The 20,044-nt window shown below is 32.8% G+C and overlaps 2 protein-coding genes across 2 annotated transcripts; one reads left to right on the top strand and one right to left on the bottom strand.

The window, feature by feature from the left end:
* Positions 1-14,453: 14,453 nt before the first annotated feature.
* LOC131011642 (uncharacterized) lies at positions 14,454-14,792 on the bottom strand. Its single transcript, XM_057939417.1, has one exon. It carries the CDS (start codon positions 14,790-14,792, stop codon positions 14,454-14,456), a length of 339 nt encoding a protein of 112 aa, XP_057795400.1.
* Positions 14,793-16,655: 1,863 nt separating this feature from the next.
* LOC131005062 (probable CCR4-associated factor 1 homolog 7) lies at positions 16,656-18,430 on the top strand. The gene is made up of 2 exons (XM_057931857.1): positions 16,656-16,974; positions 17,133-18,430. The coding sequence occupies exon 2, from the start codon at positions 17,424-17,426 to the stop codon at positions 18,231-18,233; it is 810 nt and encodes a 269-aa protein (XP_057787840.1). The 5' UTR covers positions 16,656-16,974; positions 17,133-17,423; the 3' UTR covers positions 18,234-18,430.
* The last annotated feature ends 1,614 nt before the right edge of the window (positions 18,431-20,044 follow it).

Raw genomic sequence — 20,044 nt, forward strand, 5'->3', positions numbered from 1 at the left:
AATGTGATAATACATACCAAATACAAGAAGATCATAATCACGTGATTATAGGTGTTCAGCCGTTAATAGGAACCTTTTCACCATAAATAGTTTTCAAAATCATATGCAATCCCATTCGTCCGATCATATAATTTATAAGGTTGAGATTGTTTCTCACTTCTCAACATATTTATGCTTCTTAATGGAACCTTTGCACGCCATGTTCAACGGATTTTTTCGTACATATGAGGGGTCGAAATCCAAACCCCCCAAAAATATTGTATATGTTCATGAATGTTCAACGAAAAAATCCGTTGAACATGGCGTGAATAAATCATGTTCGCTAGATTAGATAAGATCAACGGATGAAATTACTTCTCTCTTCTTTCTTACATTTAGGTCTTTTTCACTGAACCTAACCCTATATATATATATATATATATATATATATATATATATATATATATATAAAGGTTATTGGCACTTAAATACACAAACTTTGAATTTATTTTGATTTTTCCCATAAACTTTGAAAGTTGTCAAAAAACACAAGAATTTTAACTAATTTTATTTTCTCACAAACTTTGAAAATTGTAAAAAAATACACAAACTTTGACTCATTTTATTTTTTTCCACGAAATATATTGCTATAAAAAAAATGATCCAAATAATTATTTTATAATTAACAATAAATATTGCTTCACTTGAGATTAGGTATTGAAAAGTTTCTCAATCATATAATCATCAAAATGTTTAGATAATTTTTTGTAACAATATATTTTGTGGAAAAAAAAATGAGTTAAAGTTCGTGTATTTTTTTACAATTCTCAAAATTTGTGGAAAAAAATAAAATTAGTCAAAATGTGTGTGTGTGTGTGTGTTTTTTTACAACTTTCAAAGTTCGTGGAAAAAATAAAAATGGGCCCAAATTAAGTTTATGTATTTAATTGACAATAACCATGTATAAAAACATATGCAACTTTGTGACAGTATACCAAAACTCAACCACACTATTAGTAACAAAACTTTATCTATCACAAATGAAAATATTTAGAATATAATCATACTAGCGATATTGTCATCTTCTTCAATCAGCGTTAACGAAATAGGATTTCATTTCACGATTACAAGGTACAACATGTAGAGCTAACCAAAAACTTAATTAAATATATAATGACTCACGAGTCTTAATTAAAGGACTTATTATTCATGTGCGATCATAAGCCCTCCGTATTTTTTGGCTGCCTCATTGCAGTCAATATTCCTCGGAGGGGCCTCGTTGCCCCATTTTTTGTACGACGGCGTCGGAGGTAGGTTTTCCGGCCGTCGGGCTCCGCCATATAACTGCTCCACCGTAGAGAAACCTTCTCGGCCAATTTTGATGAGCTCGTCGCCGTATAACTGCTCCACCGTGGAGAAACCTTCTTGGGCTATCTTGATGAGCTCCTCGTGATGATTTGCCATCATGTATAGAAATGATAAACAATTTTTGAAGACAAATAGTATTGTTTTTTATGATGTTGCGAATTATGATTGTAATAACATGTAGTAGTATTTGTATATATATGTAGGGTTTGGAGAAAGTTGAGGAACGTGGAAACTGCCTCAAGAGTATCTAGTTAGTAGTTTTTTATTTATTTTTTTAATTGAAAGATGTGTGAGTATATATAAAGGGTTGGGGGAAAGTTGAGGAACGTGGAAACTGCCTTAAGAGTATCTAGTTAGTTTTTTTAATTGAAAGATGTGTGAGTAGACAACAATAGTAGTATTTAAAAGATATGTGAGTGGACAACAATAAATAATATAGTAGTGATTTTAGAAATTGTTTGTTGCCCCTCGGAGGAGACATATATAGTCTCAGTTCAAGTTCAGTGTCACAAATTTTAAAATACTAGTATTTGTTATTCATATTTAAAAATATATATTATGTAGTGTGTTGGTCTAATGATTAATGTTTGAGACAAAGCTCTTATATTTGAGTTTATTGTCACCTGAATGAATAGAGTTTAATATCTGGGTTAGAGTTTAGAGTATTATTTTCGTATGAGAATGGTTATTTCAATTTTTCAAGTGAATAATTTGAGCGTTAAATCTATGCAGTTTGGTTATTATGGTGACGCACGAAATTCTTAATTAATTTGTTATTTCTTAATTAATTAATTATATCATTCTATCATTTATAAAAAAAAATAGAATAAGAGACAAATTTTTTGTCTTTCTAGAATACATGGAGTTTAATTAAGGAGCATAAAACACGTTTAATGCACTTACGTACCGCTGCAAGGTTGTTGAGAAGCAAGAATAATGAACTATGTCCCCTTGGGATGGCCTAGTGGATGGGGTGGTTGCCTGTTGTCCAAGAGGTCACAGGTTCGAGTACTCTCGGCCACTATAACCACCATAGGTGGGGTGTGTGTGTGGTTTGTATTATTTATAAAGTATTATTCATCAAAAAAAAAAAAAAAAAGAATAATGAACTATTTTGAAATTCAGTATATAATTTATTAGAGAATCAGAATATATTACAGTTCCAACATTGGCAGGTGGAACAAGATATTGGAATATATTCAAAGGCAGTGTAAATTTCAAAGTTGGTGGAACTTTAAAAGATTATAATAATTTGCCCATATGAAAGCTTTCCAATATATGGTGTGTTGCTTTCTGTCCCTCCATTTGGAGGGATAATAATAATATAATAAAGTATAAATTTATCATTTAAAATAAAGATTATATTTGTTATATCTTATTTGATTTGAAAAATAATATATTTATCAACTCCTTATAAAGTGGTGTATAAAACTATATCAGCCTTTTTTAGGTATAAAATTATCCCTTTCTCAAAAGTGGAGTGATTTTTTTTATTTTTTATTTTTAAAATAAATATATTTTTTATATTTTAAATTGAATATTTACATAAAATATAAATTAAAGCTTTCATCTTGATCTTTTATTTGATATGCATATTAAATATTTTATAATTAATCGAATTTTATAATTTTAGAAAGGAATAAAACAAAAGTATATATGTATGTTTCCTTCCGTAGAATGTTTGTATTACTCCATGTTTTGCATATATAAACGAACAACGAATTATATATAAAACCTAGATTCCCTCAAAAAAAAAAAGAAGATAAATTATAAAACCTAGAAAAACTAAACCTATACCCTTAACTCGGCCCAAGTAGAGCCAAATTCCAATGATCCAGCCCAAAGAGGTTTCCCTCAAATTTGTGTTTATATTTTGGTCATGTGTCGATTTTACTATTTTCACTTTGAACAAAGTAAGTACACTATTTGTAATTAATTACCTAGGTCAAACTTTACAATGCCCGAAAGCCATAACTGATAAAGAGTAAAGCTAATACTAGTATTTATTGTATTATTGTATTTGCATCCATGTCAATGCTACATGAATAAATGTATAAATAAATTACTATAAATTATGTTGTCCTGAGTTTTCAACTTTCAAATGCCATCAATTTTCATTGCCAAGCCATGGACTATTTTTCATCTATATTTTAATCGATTCAGAATTGTGCTCAAAATACTTAAGTAAGTTAATTCAGTATATGCTTATAAGTTAGAACAAATTTACGAAACGTATGTTTTGATAGTTTATAGTGCTTTGTTCTCCATAAATGTGGAGAATGTGTTGGGTCAGTTGGAAAAAGTATTGGGAGTTATATTAGGGCGTGTTTTCTTTACTTGATAAATTTATCACGAAGAAATAATATATAATAAAAATTCCTCTCTTTAAGATTTGCACGGATTATTTGAAGTTCGTAGAGATATCTTCTTGTTTTTGCCAGTGAGGGGGCAATCGACTTCGTAGTGACATCTTCGTGTTTTTGGCAGTGAAAGGGTTACCGTCTAAATTTTCCAACAAGCTACCAAACTATAAAAAATAAATAAAATAGATGGAGGGTGACCAAGCTGTTGTTATGTCTTCATACAAATAGATTTGTAATTTCTAAATCTAATAATAAAATTAGCTAATGATAAGTAATTGGTTGATGCCACGAGGAGTTGATACAGATTGTCTTAGTGTCACAATCAAAGAAGAAAAGAAAAAGTGGGCGTGAATGTCTTAATCATTAGGATCTTTATATTAGGCTCAAAAGATAAAGCTATACAAGACTGAAAATACTAAATGAAAATACAACACCTGTTCACTTAATCATTCATCGGTGAAGATGTTCACTATTATAAACTATGAATGGCTAGCTCATGCCCCCTTATCACTTGTCACGTGTATTTTCATTTTCTAGTTTAATACTCCCTCCGTCCGCGAATTAAAGCCCCATTTGGGTGTCGGCGCGGAAACTAAGAAAGCTGAAAAAGGTGTTGTAGGTGAAATAAAAGGGTAGTGGTTAAGATATTAAATTACTTTTACTAATCTATGATTATGAGATACTTTGGCTTTATTAAATTATTCTCTTTTTTCTCTCCCTCTCTCTGTTCTCATTGATCTCTTTTGCTCGAACAATTGGAGGAAAAAAAAAATGAAATTCAGTGAACAAATCGAAAAACCCAACTTCAGTGAACAAATCGAACAAATCGAAAAAATGAAATTCAATGAACAAATCGAAAAACCCAACTTCAGTGAACAAATCGAACAAATCGAAAAAATGAAATTCAGTGAACAAATCAAAAAACCCAACTTCAGTGAACAAATCGAAAAAATGAAATTCAGTGAACAAATCGAAAAACCCAACTGTTCTCATAAATGAAATTCAGTGAACAAATCGAAAAACCCAATCGAACAAATTCAGTGAACAAATCGAACAAATTCAGTGAACAAATCGAACAATCGGCAACAAATCTCTCTGCCTCATACCGCGCCGCCTAGCCTGCCTTCACCGTGAGCAGCCACAGGCTGCCACTACCCATGCGGCGTCGGCCGCCGCAGCATCGTCAGCCCAACTTCTGGCCTCTGACAACCTTCCCCTCTCTTCGTCACTCATCCCCAAAACCAAAGGTAAACAAAAGAATTTCACAGATGGGCTCCAATTCAGAGATTTCGAAGCCCGACGCTTCGGATTCCGGCCGGAACATGTCCGATTCAGAGAGATCGAAGCCCGTTGCTTCGGTTTCCGCCAGGAACGACGCCGATTCAGAGAGATCGAAGCCAGCTGCTTCGAATTCCGGCATCGTCGACTCCAACTCAGAGAGATTGAAGGTCGGGAATTCGGCCGGACACTCAAAATGAAGACGAGAGAGAGAGAGTTTCATGGAATTCGGCGGGACACTCAAAATGAAGACGAGAGAGAGAGAGAGTTTAATGAAGACGAGAGAGAGAGTTTTTCATGGATAATTAGGGGAATGATTAGTTAGTTAATTAAATGGGGTAAAAAATGAGGTGGGATAATTAATGGCAAAGGGTAGTAATTTAAAGTAAAGAGGGATGGTAAAAGGGTACAAAAAGGCAAATGGGGCTTTAATTCGCGGGCAAATATTTATAGGCAAATGGGGCTTTAATTCGCGGACGGAGGGAGTACATTATTATGATAAATTAATGGCAAATGACACCCTATGTAAATTAACCTCTTGACTGACTATATAAAAGGACACCTCAGTACATGCATTAAGTCAAGGACCATTGAGCCCTAAATAGACCTGATAATGACGAAGACAGATCATAGTCTACTTCAATTTTTCATGCTCACAACATTTTCAATCCAAACATATAAACTTAGTTAAACACGAAGTAAATAATGAAAGTAAAAGTAAAATAAGATAAAGACATAATGAAAAAATAAAATAAAATATATATATATATATATATATACACACACACACATATAATAGCAAAATAAATCATATCCCACGTGGCGTCGTATAATCACTTCATTCTAATTTTCCTCAATTCTCATCAATTCCTATTTTTTTCAAATCTCTAATCAATCTCCATCTCTATAATAGCAAAATAAATCATATCCTACGTGGCGTCGTATAATCACTCAATTCTAATTTTCTTCAATTCTCATCAATTCCTATTTTTTTCAAATCTCTAATCAATCTATATTCATTAAAAAAATTCATATAAACATTTATATAAAAGTGATTAAATTTTGATCGCATTGCTTTGAACTTACGGAGACACCATATTCCGACTTTAGAGATATGCTCTTGGTGTCGAGCTGACTGGGGTTCTTCGCAGCACTGTTTGTTTTTTTATGCGGAGGTTGGGCAGCTGTGGAAGTGCTCTCCTTGGTACGGTTTTCTTAAGAATTGTAGCAGCTGGTCCATTAAGGATATTTTCTTTAGATTGGGGACGTTTCTTGAGGTCGATGAGATGGACCTTTTTTGTGTTTGTCTATGGTGGATTTGGAGGCGACTTTGCGAAATCAAGCACAACAAGGTGCAGGGTGGTGGCTCAGATATGATGACCCAATGCGAGCTCTTTCTCCAGAATTTCCGTGAGGCTCGGGGCAAGTGCGACGCGGCTAGGCGTCTTCTCCCGACTGAAGGTGACCGTAGATGGATACCACCGAAGAGATCTTACCTTCGGCTTGATGTGGACGTGGCGAGACGAGATGAGATGAAGGCATCACGATGGGGGTTGGTTTTGCTGTCAGAAATTGGAAGGGAGAGCTGGTTTTGGTTGGCGCTCAGAAAGTTAGATACACAACCACTACTCTTATGGGGGAGTTGCATGCTATGCTCATTGGGATTGGTCAGTGTATCCACTCCGATTTGGGTCATGTTATGGTTTTCTCGGACTCCCTTCTTGCGATTCATGTTGTTCATGATGATCGGGTTAGTTCTGAAGCTTTGTGTGATGACTTGTTCTCAGCTTTCTCTCATGCTAAGAAAGTTTGTGTAGTTGATTTTCTTCATGCTTGTAGAGAAGCTAATTGTGTAGCTCACTCTTTAGCGAATTTCGCTATTTCTTGCGATGATGTAAGGATCTGGGAGTCAGCGTTCCCGAGCTGGCTCCTCGACTTAACTCGTTAATATTAAATGAAAAGGAAAATCAACTGGTACCAACACTACCAATGGAAAATATACGAAAACTTGAATAAAGTCTTGCCTAAATCAGGACTTAACCAGAAATGAAAAGTAAAGTGAGTTTGAGAGGTGCGGCTTCAACTAGATCATGATAAGAATAAAATGTCCACCCGAATCATGTGCTAACATCTAGTATGTATAGAGAGAATTACGACGTGGGATGAAGGGGGACCCACAAATGATGATAATGATATGGATCAATTAAAACGAAAAGATGTGAGTCTATTAGTGATAATTTGTTTAAATATATAAAAATTATAAGAATAATAATTAGTAAAAATATTTCAAAAATAAATCAAGAAGGTGATTTTTTTTTTTTAAGAAATCAAGAAGATGATTTTAGAACGTAGGAAAATTGAAATAAATGAATATTTTTTAGGGATGGACTCATGGAGTGAGTACTTTTTTATGTACCATGGATAATCACATCACATCAATCTTTATATATTTGAAGAGCAAAAGTTTGTTACTAGACATTAATTTGGCATTTTAAGATTTATAAATGGAATGTTAGTGGGGCTGGCGTCAAAGAAAGCACACCATCATTCACTGTGTTCAATTTGAAATTGATAACGATGTGAGGTCTACCTAAAATGCTACTACAATAATTCGAAGAATAAACAAAAACAAAGTGTTAAGCTATAATATATGATGCACGAATTCTTCAAAAATCAGCATGTACGGCGAATCGGATTCTTTTAGGGTGCGATTCTCTCGGATTTTCGTCGAATTCGCACCCGATTCGTCACGTGGCGTATCTTTTAAAATAATTTATAAAAATAAACTGGATTCGCAAATTCCATAGGCGAAATTCACGTATCTCGTGCACGAAAGGCCTACACAAGACTATTTTGATAATTTTATTTTCAGTTATGACTTATATATTGGACTAATAATATTTGAATCGTTATATTGTTGCTCAATTAACTTATATAACTGAAAATGCTTAACTTTTGGGTAAAAAAAAATTTAAATTACATAGAATTAATTTAAGAAAATTTAAATTGTATATAGTTTATAAGCATTATATATCATAAAATTTTAATAATTAGATGTATCCTTGCCGAATCGCACCCTATAATTTTTAAAAATCCGTATCCCCATACTCGTATCGTATCGCCCCCGCATCCGCACCCCGTACCTATGCAACATAGCGGCTATAATTAACAAAATAAAATGAAAGACCAAACAACTTGCTTTATCAAAAAACATGCAAACCACGTGTTTTTTTTTTCTTTCTATTCTATACATTACTGGTGTTGCACGCGCTGTTAATATTTTATACATTAATTATAAAAAAAATATGAAAATTTTAAATATATCTCATTACATATAGCGTGTGCATTTACATATATGTTTTTATGCATCTTTTAAATAGTAAATAGTGTATTTATTTATTTTTATTAAAATAATGAATTTGAGAAAATAGAAACGATAAATATTTAAAAATAGTAAAAATGTATTTTATATAAAGTATAAAAAATCATGATTTAAAAGTTACACACTCCACATCTTTTGCAAAAAAAATCATGATTTAAAAGTTACACACTCCACATCTTTTGCAAAAATACATACATAAATATTATAAAATAATTGATTGTACATTCTTTTAGAATAATATATTAGTAGATATTTTATGATATTGTCTATTTAGAAAATGAAATTCACTTTTTATTTTTATATAGAACAAAATTTAATATCAGGAGCATAAATATACTACCTCATTAATATTCGCATGAATACCAAAAGACCAAGATCTAATGGTATTATTGAAAAGAAATGATATGTTGTATTAGAGCATTGACATCTGGGGCTCATCGACCCTATGTGCGCATTACACGTGCCAAAAAAAAAAGAAAAAAAATTACTTACCTGGAGCAGTTCAGCCACACAGAGTGGAGAAGAAGAAGGTGGAATGGTTGAGAGATAGAAATAGGGTTTTGAGTGGATTTTCAAAATAATCCATATAATTAAATAATGGATTTTTAAAATTAGTTTGGGCTTTGCTAAACATTAAAGCGATCTATTTAATTATATTAATTTTCAATTTTTTAATCAGATTAATTTTAATAATATAAATTAATGTAATTTCTTGCTATGGCAGTGTGTTTAGTTTAACATGTCACCTCTCCATCCACAAAATTTATGCCACATTGCTTTTAGCACGAGTTTCATTTTAAATGTGAGTGGAATGATTTGTATCCTACTACTAAAAATAAATGTGACATACTTCTTGTAGACGGATAAAAAAAGAAAATTGTGCCATAATTTTCATGGACGTAAGGAATATATTAGGATTGTAAACGAATCAAATATTTTTGTTTGATTTGGTATTTAATTTGAAATTTTGATATTCGCATTCGAAAATATTCGATTCAATTAGTATTCAAATACAAATATGAAAATATGATTGAATCGATATTCGTAGATACCTAATTAAATATTTAAATATTATATATGTGTGTGTGTGTATTGATGGGCTAAAATAAATTATGAACTATTTTTCATCCTTAGATTGTAATATTTACGGTGAATTAATTACTTTGTTGGATGAATTTAATTTTATATGCATAAATATTTAATTATATATACATATATTATAATATTAATTAGGAAAGAAATAAAATAAAACAATTATGATATTATGTAAATTGACAATTTTAAAAAGGAAAAATGAAAAAAAATCATAATATACATGTATTAAAGTCATGCTTCACAATTTACAAAGTAAAACTTCACAATTTATAAAATCAAAATTTTAAATTGAAGTCATTCTTTCACCATAAGTCGCGCTAATTCATTGCGATTGTAAACTAATTAAATAATTCGTATTCGATATTTGAATTTTGATATTCGTATTCAATAAATATTCGATTCAAAATATACTTATTAGATTTCATTCAGTTAATATTCAAAATTACGAAATTCGATACTATTCCATTCGTTTTACAACTTTAGAGTATGGGAGATAGATTTGACCTATATCTCATAGGTGTGTGCTTTACTTGTGAGAACCTATCCAATTCTAATTTGCTAAATATTGTTTTGGGGCAAATACACTACGAATAAGACTTTTGAAAAGTTATAAAAAAAAAAAAGAAAAAAAAAAGCGATTTCTTTAACCAGTTGTAGAAGGTTGTTGAAATATCGGTTATTTTTAAATTGGAAGAAAATAATGATAAATATTTTTTTATTCGAATTCCAGCCGTCTGTGATAGCATTATTAAGAAAATGGGTATCTCAACTCTTTCTGTCAAATTTCTAATGCTACCTTCAATTTGTCGATAGTATTATTAATAAATTGATTGAAGAAGTCTCCGATGATGAATTGCGAGTTTCAATACGAACACTAAATTAATTAACTCCAAATTATAATTGCTTTATAAAAAATATCCTAAATTATAAAATAATTTTTAAAAGTCTTAAACTATGATATTTATATAAAAAAATATCCCGCATTCATTTTCCAGTATTTAGAATTATGATGTTGCTCGTCGAATGTCATCGTAGTATTTGATTATTTAAAAAATAATACTCCCTCCGTCCATGAAAGAACTTCCTAGGAGGGAGTGACACGAGTTTTAAGAAAAAAATATTGTTGAGTGTATTGAGAGTGGATAAAAGATAGTTGAATGTATTGGGAGTGGTGAAAATGTGTTATAATTAACATTGAGAGTTGTGAAAAATGAAAAGTAAGAGGATTATAAGTGGTGGGGTATAGTCCAAAAATAGGTAGGAAGTTCTTTTGTGGACGTCCCAAAAAGGAAAGATATGAAGTTCTTTCGTGGACGGAGGGAGTATAACACAAAACGACGTCATTTTGTGTCATATCATTTTAAAAATGACGTCATTTTATGTCACAATCAGATGATTCAAATCGCGTTGAGGGTCAATTTATTTAATGTCGACTTAATTTTTTAATAGCATAAAACGACGTAATTTTATGTCATGTCATTTATAAAAATAAAATACTCCATCCGTCCACGAAATAACTTTTTATGAGGGAGTGACACGAATTTTAAGAAAAATGATTGTTGAGTGCATTGAAAATGGAAAAAAAAATTGTTGAGTGTATTGAGAATGATGAAAGTTGTTTAATTAATATTGAGAGTGGTGAGATATAGTCCAAAAATAAATAAAAAGTTCTTTTGTGAACGTTCTATAAAAAAATAGAAAATTCTTTTATGAACGGAGAGAATATAAATTATAGAGTGACATTTGATGAGCCACGTCATGACTCTGAAGATATGAAGCATAACATTTTTTATACAAATCTTAAATTTAGTTGGGGATAATTCCAAGGATTGATGACTATTGGGCTATTGGCTATGGTGGCCAGGATTTGCAGATATAGATAAGCCCTTTACGAATTCGAACCCCTTCATGCGGGCGATTTTGCTAAATGACCTTTGCACTGCCCTTATTATTGAGTCGCAAGGAAATGAGTGTATTGCGGATGGAACAACGATCATCATTTCACCTTTTCTTTTACCACCTATAAGATTCATGGATTTTAATAATTTTACAATTGAATTATGATATAAAATTATCGAACTTCGTATAAGGAAGTATTTTACGAAAATGCTAAAAGTTTGAAGGTTTTTTATTTTTTATTTTAAATGAAAGTTAAATATATTTTACGAAAAATGCTAAAATTGATAATAAAATTAAATAGTTTTTATTTGTTAGTATTATGGTTTTTTGGAAAAAAATTCACCTCAAATTTCGGCAAGTTGAATCACTTTTTGTCATCAAATTTTATAATAGCGTGATATTTTATATAAAAAAAACTGAAAATTCAAAATATTTAAATAAAAAAATAAAAATTATGAATATTTTATATAAAAAACACAAAACACTATTGATTCAAAAATAAATAAAAAAAAGTTTGGAACCAAAACCAAACTAACTCCAAATAATTGGCAGCCATCTCAATCAAATTGGCAAGAGGGGAGGGCGAAAAACTAAACAAATCCAACCATTCATTCATTCATGGCTCCTCACCCCACACTGGCCACACATAGATTCAATGTATCAAAAATACCTATTTTATTGGAATTTCTACCCCAATAATAAACAATTGATCATGTTAGATGTTACGTGTTATAAGCCATATTTTACTACCCTCTCCGTTCCATTTACATTTTGAATTATTCCACAACAAATGTCCTTTTTTAAAAATAAGATAATGGATTTCACCATTTTTTACATTTTTATCTCTTAATTATCTTCACTTTAATTATATTCATTTCACAAAATAAAAATGGACTCCATCCCTTTTTTTATTTTTTTACTTTTTAATCATGTACACCTAAATTTTTGTGCCAAAACAAACTAAGACATTTGTTAAAGAACGGAGGAAGTATTATTTATAATTATTAAATATTGTATTTTTTGTTTATAAAATTATAAATATAATACACACTACGTGTATAAGTAAAACAAATAATGTTGTGTATGATCAGCTCGAGTTATTTTTTTTTTATCAGAAAAAGTAGAATTAAAATAAAACGGTACCAGAAGTACCAAGGCAGAAGCCTTAAATGAGTTTACAAATCAGGTCATTGGAGCACCACTCTTCCAAGTCCATCCCATCATCAACAATCTCAAAAATCATATTCCAAGACCAAAGCCTAATCTTGATCTCCAAAACAAAATTTTTGCAATTCCACTCTTTACCACAAAAGCGTCCCTCGTTTCTTTTTTTCCACAGAATCCAAATACACCCCACCCAAATAGCCAAGAGAAGGTTTCTAATCTTCTTTTCTTTTCCAAATGTGGTGAACGTACCTAGATGTTTTTCAAAATGATTTGGGCGTACTGTTGCAACTCCCAACCACTTTTGCACTTCGTTCCACACCTCATCCGTCTTCGGGCAGAGGAGGAAGAGATGGTTGATCGATTCTTCCTGCATCCCGCATTCAAAGCATTTGGACTCTTCATCATTCAACAGAATCTTCATTTTCCTCAAGTTATCGCATGTCGGAAGTCGATTTTTCAACATTCTCCACGCTGTCATGGTTGCTTTGTGAGGTGTCTTTGCCTTCCAAATCGAATTAAGAATCTCTGCTTCGACATTTAGTCTTGGCAGATCGTTGGTGCAAGCTTTGAGTTTTGAGTATGCCGACTTTGTGGAGTATTTTCCGTCCGGAGAGGCCATCCAAATCCAGCAATCTTCTCTATCTGCACAAGAAGAACACTGGGAAATAAAATTAGTTAGCCGATCCACCATCTCCTGTTCACACGCCCTTATCTCCCTCCGCCATTTAAACATCCATTTCCAATCCCCATCAACCCATGTCCCCCATTCACCCACAGTTGCCTCCTTGTCAAAAGCCAACTGATAAAGTCTAGGGAAGGTAATTCTAAGAGGGTTCGACCCCACCCATTTGTGATCCCAGAAATTTGTCTGGTTCCCATTCCCAATCTTTAATGTTGTCGACGAACCATCTACCTGATGTCGTCCTGCCCATTGCAACTACTTTTGACCACCAGCCAACTTTGTTCATCCTAGATCCTCTCAAACCAAAACCCTCTTCGTCCCATTCAATTTCACCGTACAAAGATCTGACAACCCTAGCCCACAAGGATTCATTTCCCTCCCAATACCTCCATAACCATTTCGTGACCAACGCCGAGTTAAGCCATTCAATGTTTGTCAGCCCCAACCCTCCTTCTTTTTTGCTATGGCAAAGATCTCGCCACCTAACCCACGTGATTGCAGCTGAACTCCAGTTTCCTCCCTACAAGAATTTACCAAACAAAGAATTTAAGGCTTTCACAATGGTTTTGGGGATAAAAGAAAAGGAGAGTTGGTATACTGGTAAAGCTTGCAGCACAACTTTCACCAAAGTAACACGGCCGACAAAAGACAGCTTCTGATTTTTCCACCCATCAATCCGCTTCTTGACCTTGTCAACGAGAAAATTCCAATTGGCAACACTTTTAAGCTTACCACCAACTTTTATACCCAGGAAGTTGAACGGGAACGTCCCGACAGAGCATTTCAGTTCAGAAGCCATTCTCTCAACTCTACTGTCTTCAATGTTTACTCCCATCAGACAACTTTTCTGGAAGTTCACTTTAAGCCCTGATAACAGTTCGAAGAACCTCAATATGTACTTGACCACCTCTGCATTCTTCTCATAATCGGAAAAGATGAAGATGGTATCGTCGGCGTATTGTAAATGAGAGATCTCCACTTTATCCAATCCCACCGCTGCCGGTTGTAGAAGTTTTGTTGTCACTGCTCTATGAACGAGCGTATGGAGTCCTTCGGCGGCCACCAAAAACAGAAACGGAGATAGAGGGTCTCCTTGTCGGAGTCCTCGTTCCAAGTTAAACTCTCCCGAAGGGGAGCCGTTGATGAGGACATTGGCTGAAGCCGAGGAAAGGCAACCATGGATCCACTTTCTCCACTTTGCATCGAAGTTGAACCGTTCAAGCATAATATCCAAGTAATCTCATTCCACTGAATCATACGCCTTAGCGAAATCAATTTTGAAGAAAACGCGACCCTTGCCGGATCTTTTTGCTTCTTCAATCGTTTCGTTCAGTACGATAACTCCGTCAAGAATAAATCGGCCCCTCAAGAACGCGCTCTGATTTTCTGAAATAATCGTGCTAAGGACTGTAGACATCCTTCCTGCCAAAGTCTTTGCAATCACCTTGTACAGACTGTTAATCAAATAAATAGGTCTGTAATCTTCCAAAGAGCCACTCTCATTCTTCTTTGGAATCAACACAATAAAAGAGGAATTGCATCCTCTATGGATCATACCATTGGCGTGGAATTCATTCATCAATCTCATGAAGTCCTCTTTGATCACGTCCCACGAAGCTCGAGTTATTTTACCATTTTAAGTAAACTTATCGGTTCTCAATTACATATTTTAGTTTGAAATTTTTTAAATGAGATCGTATTAAGAATTCAAATTTAAAAGAACGCCATTCAATTCATGGACTTAACAATATTGGGGGGAAAATATTAAAATATGCAATTAAAACTTCTTGATGTACTTATTTTAAATCCTCTTGTTCCATGAATGTACATTAAATTATATTTTACACAATTTAATCAATATATTAAGGATTCATTTGGTATATATAATTAGAGTGTATAATATATTGATATTCTAGTATATTGTTTCTTTGAAAACACATGACTCTTTATTTGAAATACACAGATTTATGTAATCTTTATATACCACATATGAGGTGAGATATGTAATACATATTCTACTTATAACACATACTCCCTCCGTCCGCCAAAAGTGGACCATTTTTACTATATCGGGCGTCCGCAAAGAGTATACCACTTTCCTTTTATAGAAATGGTCCCACCATCCACTTTAATCTTTTATCCTTTCAAACACTCTTTATTTACAAAAAAACCACCTCAAATTCAATCTCAACCACGCATCTCATCAAATGGTGGGACCCTTTCTCCACTACATCAAAATTATCATCAATTTTATTAAATCCCGTGCCCAACCAAAGTGGTCCACTTTTGGCGGACGGAGGGAGTATTAGTTTATCATTAGACTAAATAACCTATAATTACATTAATCAAAATCTACATATAAGGACATTTTATGAAATTGTATTATACTCTCCCGTCCCATTATAAATGACTCACTTTTTATAATGAGATGTCTCATTCCTCTTTTGGTAATATATTCTTTCTCTATATAATATTTAAACAATTTCCACCCATCTACTTTATTTACTTTCTATATATTTTTAATTTCTGTATCCAAAAGTAATGAGACATTTGTAATGAGACGGATGGAGTATTCTACCAATAAGTGAAATTTATATCTTATATGATAAATACATGTCTCGTTAAAAGTGACTTATTTTTCATTGTGATCTGACTTGTTAAAAGTGACTCAATCTATAAAAGATAATAATTAACTATTGAAAAAATGTAGATCATTCCAATTTTATTCAATTTGTACTTTCTCTTTAATAGTCATGCCAAAAAAATGAGACACTTTTAACATAACAAATGGCGCATATCACATCTTATTTCATAATGTATTGAATTAAAAATATTTATCAATTTTCCTATTTTGCTCTTGTAATAAATGACAATAATAATTAAATTAGTATTGAAACTCGAATCCATTGGTAAAATGAAACATGCCCATAATTGGAAATGGACAGAAAAAGGGAAACATGCTTGGGTCTGGACGGAAGGAGCATGCATTAGATAATACACATGAGTTATTAATGTTCGCTATAATTTAATTTGACATGCCTAGCTTAAGTGGTAAATTTGAGACACTGGAAAACTTTTTTTTGTGAAAAGTATTAGATTCAATCTCATTTATCTTTCGTGTTTTTTTTTTTTTTTAACTTTTATATGAGTTCCAACCTTTGTGCGTTTTCATTTTTGTGTGACTAGTGTTTTTGCACTTTTATGTGAGTTCCCACCTTTGTGCGTTTCCCACTTTTATGTGGCCAATGTTCCCATATTTGTATGAGTAGTCGTCTCATATATGTGTGGATTGTTTATTTGATTATATTTAGATATATCTTGTAATTATAATTAAAAAAAATATATTTACTATAATTTCAAAAGAAAAATAAAGGGTAAATTACTTGATGAATGTAAAGAAATCTCACAAAATATAGGAATAAATCTATAGATTTCAGACCATCTTAAAAAGAAATTATTATAGTAATTCGAAAACAAGGGATAGTTGTCCATTTTCCAGCACTAAAACAACTAAACAAGCTCTGGAATCGAAATACATACTACTATAACTTTTACTTTTCAGGCTGAACAGAGGAAAATGCGTCGCATATGTGTTCACATCTCTTTATAAGAGCTCGCTCTCTCTCTCTTAGTTCTCATTTCGAGGCTGAAACGCGCTCTCTTCCTCCTATATGCACACATATATATACACCGTAGACTAGTATTGTGTGTATGTTTGCTATCGTTGACTGGATCGCGGCATTTGAATTCAAAGTTTCAGGGTAATTTACTTTCTGAATCAATCGTTTTGCTATCTATTGATTAGGGTTTTACTTCATTTTGCCAAGATTCAAGACTTAGGATGATGATTTTTCTTGATTGACTTTTAAGGGTTTGTTGATTTCGAGCTGATCGTGGATTTTTTGCTATTTTTTTGCAGATCTGTTTACAAATCATGAATCTTTAACACTTGTGTTTCGAGGCTCTCCTAAAGTTCAAAACTTGAGCGTTTGGAACATTACAAACTTGCGATCCGGTTCTTTAATTTAGGGTTTACTCTTGCTTCCGCGGATCGCCTAGATCTGAAAAGTTTCGGCTGATTTGGTGAAGTAACGACGACTTTTTTAGCAGATCTGCTTCGAGTGTTGTTGGGTAGATCAAATTCAGATCGTGTGGGTACACAGCAATTGGGGGATTTTCGATTTCATTTTTCCTGATTGTGTTTGTGGAAATGTCTGTGTTACATAAAAGCGACTCGATCCAAATCCGGGAGGTTTATGCAGACAATCTTGATGAAGAATTCGCACTGATCCGTGAAATCGTGGATGAATATCCCTTCATCGCCATGGACACCGAGTTTCCGGGCGTGGTGATCCGGCCGGTGGGAAATTTCAAGAACTCGAACGATTTCAACTACCAAACATTGAGAGACAATGTGGATTTATTGAAGCTGATTCAATTGGGGCTAACATTCTCCGACGACAAGGGGAACTTGCCGAAATGCGGCAGCGATAAGCACTGCGTCTGGCAGTTCAACTTCCGCGAGTTCAACCCCAACGAGGACGTCTCGGCGCTGGACTCGGTGGAGCTGCTGCGCCAGAGCGGCATTGACTTCGTGAGGAACAACGAGAGAGGCATCGACGTAGCGCGGTTTGGGGAGCTGCTGATGTCGTCTGGGGTTGTTCTGAACGGGGATATGCACTGGATCACGTTCCACAGCGGCTATGATTTCGGGTATCTGCTCAAGATGTTGACTTGCAGGAGGCTGCCGGAGTCGCAGGAAGGGTTCTTCGCATTGATCAATTTGTACTTCCCGGTGCTCTACGACATCAAGCACTTGATGAAGTTCTCCAACAGCCTCCACGGCGGCCTCAACAAGCTGGCCGAGCTGCTTGAGGTGGAGCGAGTCGGGGTGTCCCACCAGGCGGGCTCCGACAGCTTGCTCACTTCCTCCGCCTTCATGAAGATGAGGGAGAAGTTCTTCAATGGAGCAGTGGACAAGTATTGTGGTGTGTTGTATGGTTTAGGTGTTGAGAATTGACTGCTTTCATCAGTAATGTAGCTAACAGAGGACAGATTGTGAAGTGGAACAAAAAAAAATAAAGAAAATGTGATTTCTAGGATGTTGCTTAAGTTAAAACTAGGTGTTGTGCACTGCCTAAGATTTCTGGTGCCACACATTTGTACACTATACATGTTTTAGTTTGTGAATTTCAGTTATAAATTGTGTTTTCTGCAGTTTCTCTATATTTGCTTTTATATTTCAATATCTTATTCCTACACACAAAATCACATTAGGAGACCATTTTTTTTATTGATAAATTTGTCATGAGAAAATAAGAGATAATAAAAAAAATTCTTTTAAATGTCTTCATACTTTTCCCTCGTTTCATATGAAAGAGAATTTTATAAATTTTCATTAATTCTTCTCATTCTAATGAGGAATAATATTATTCCTTCATTTTTGGTGTGATAAAAAAAATTATTATTAATTTTTTTATAATAAATTTATCAAAAAAAAAATGCACCTTAAGTACAGTGGGAGAATTGTAACCCAGTGACTGGTGTGGTTTATCTAGCATGGAATGATATTTCTCACATGAATTTTGCCACAAGAAATGGGATTCCAATTCATGCTATCATCTTTCTTTTGTAGACTAAGCAAACCAATATCTTTTTGTCTTTTTGGAATTTCACACTAACTATATTTTTCCTCATTGGGATAATTTATCAAAAGAGTGCCAAACCATGATGTTCATATCAAAAAAGGGTACTAGATTAAATTATTAATCAAATTTGAAATTTATGCTATGGTAAACTCGAATTTGAGAGTCTTGGCCTCAAATATTAATTATTTAATCACTAAGCTAATAAGTATAGATAGCATTTATCTTTTTTTTTTATTATTATTCTTATATAAATGTCACATTTCCGTTTAAGTTACACATGAGAATATGTGTTAGTAATTTTTCCCAATTAGTTATTAATATTTAATCACTTTTATTTCAAGATTTTATTTCGAATGTATGTAATTCTATAATTTATCTTTATATTTAAAATTCAAATTATACAATTACTTAATATTACATAAGATTAAAACATGCATTTGATAGAAAAGAGAAAAATATAAGTAAATCGCACCATTTGATAAAGAGAAGTTACGAATTAGAAAAAATAGAATTCAAAAGGAAAAAAAGTGAAAACAGAAAATTAATAAGAATCTCTCAGTTTCTAATTTTCAAAATTTATCCTTCAACCGGTGCTTAAAAAAAATAAAAAATCTTCAATCAATTTAATTAGTGTGGTGCATGTTATATCTTTTTTTACCTCACGCACCAACTCCTCGTATGATTATGCCATTATTCCATCTAACTCATCAAAATTTAAATTTCTCCTAATAATATACTTACACTTAGTTAGCAAATGACAATATTATTCATATTTAAAATAGTTTAACATTTGTGTGTTCCCAAAATTTCCTGTTATTATAATATAGTATAACAATAATAATTTGTCTCAATTTGTGAATGAGTTAATTAAATATGACCATGTGAAATGGACTATACTTTTACAAGTTGAGTGCGATGTGAAACATTCACAAGGAAAAAAAGAGTTAAGTATCATATTTGCAAGAAAATACTACAGTTTGGTACACATTTAAGAAATTATCCCCACCTCATTAACTTTCTTAAACAATAAAATATTCTTGAAACCGTGCTTTGTTTGAATTTGACACTGGAGCTAATATATTTAACATAATTTTCCGAACATATTTTTTGAGTTAATCATTTTTCCTAACAAATTAACACATAGTAGTATTCTACACACATTCTCAATAATGTCTCCTTGCGA

The sequence above is a fragment of the Salvia miltiorrhiza genome, chromosome 1 (assembly GCF_028751815.1).
Source record: "Salvia miltiorrhiza cultivar Shanhuang (shh) chromosome 1, IMPLAD_Smil_shh, whole genome shotgun sequence".
Lineage (NCBI taxonomy): Eukaryota > Viridiplantae > Streptophyta > Magnoliopsida > Lamiales > Lamiaceae > Salvia > Salvia miltiorrhiza.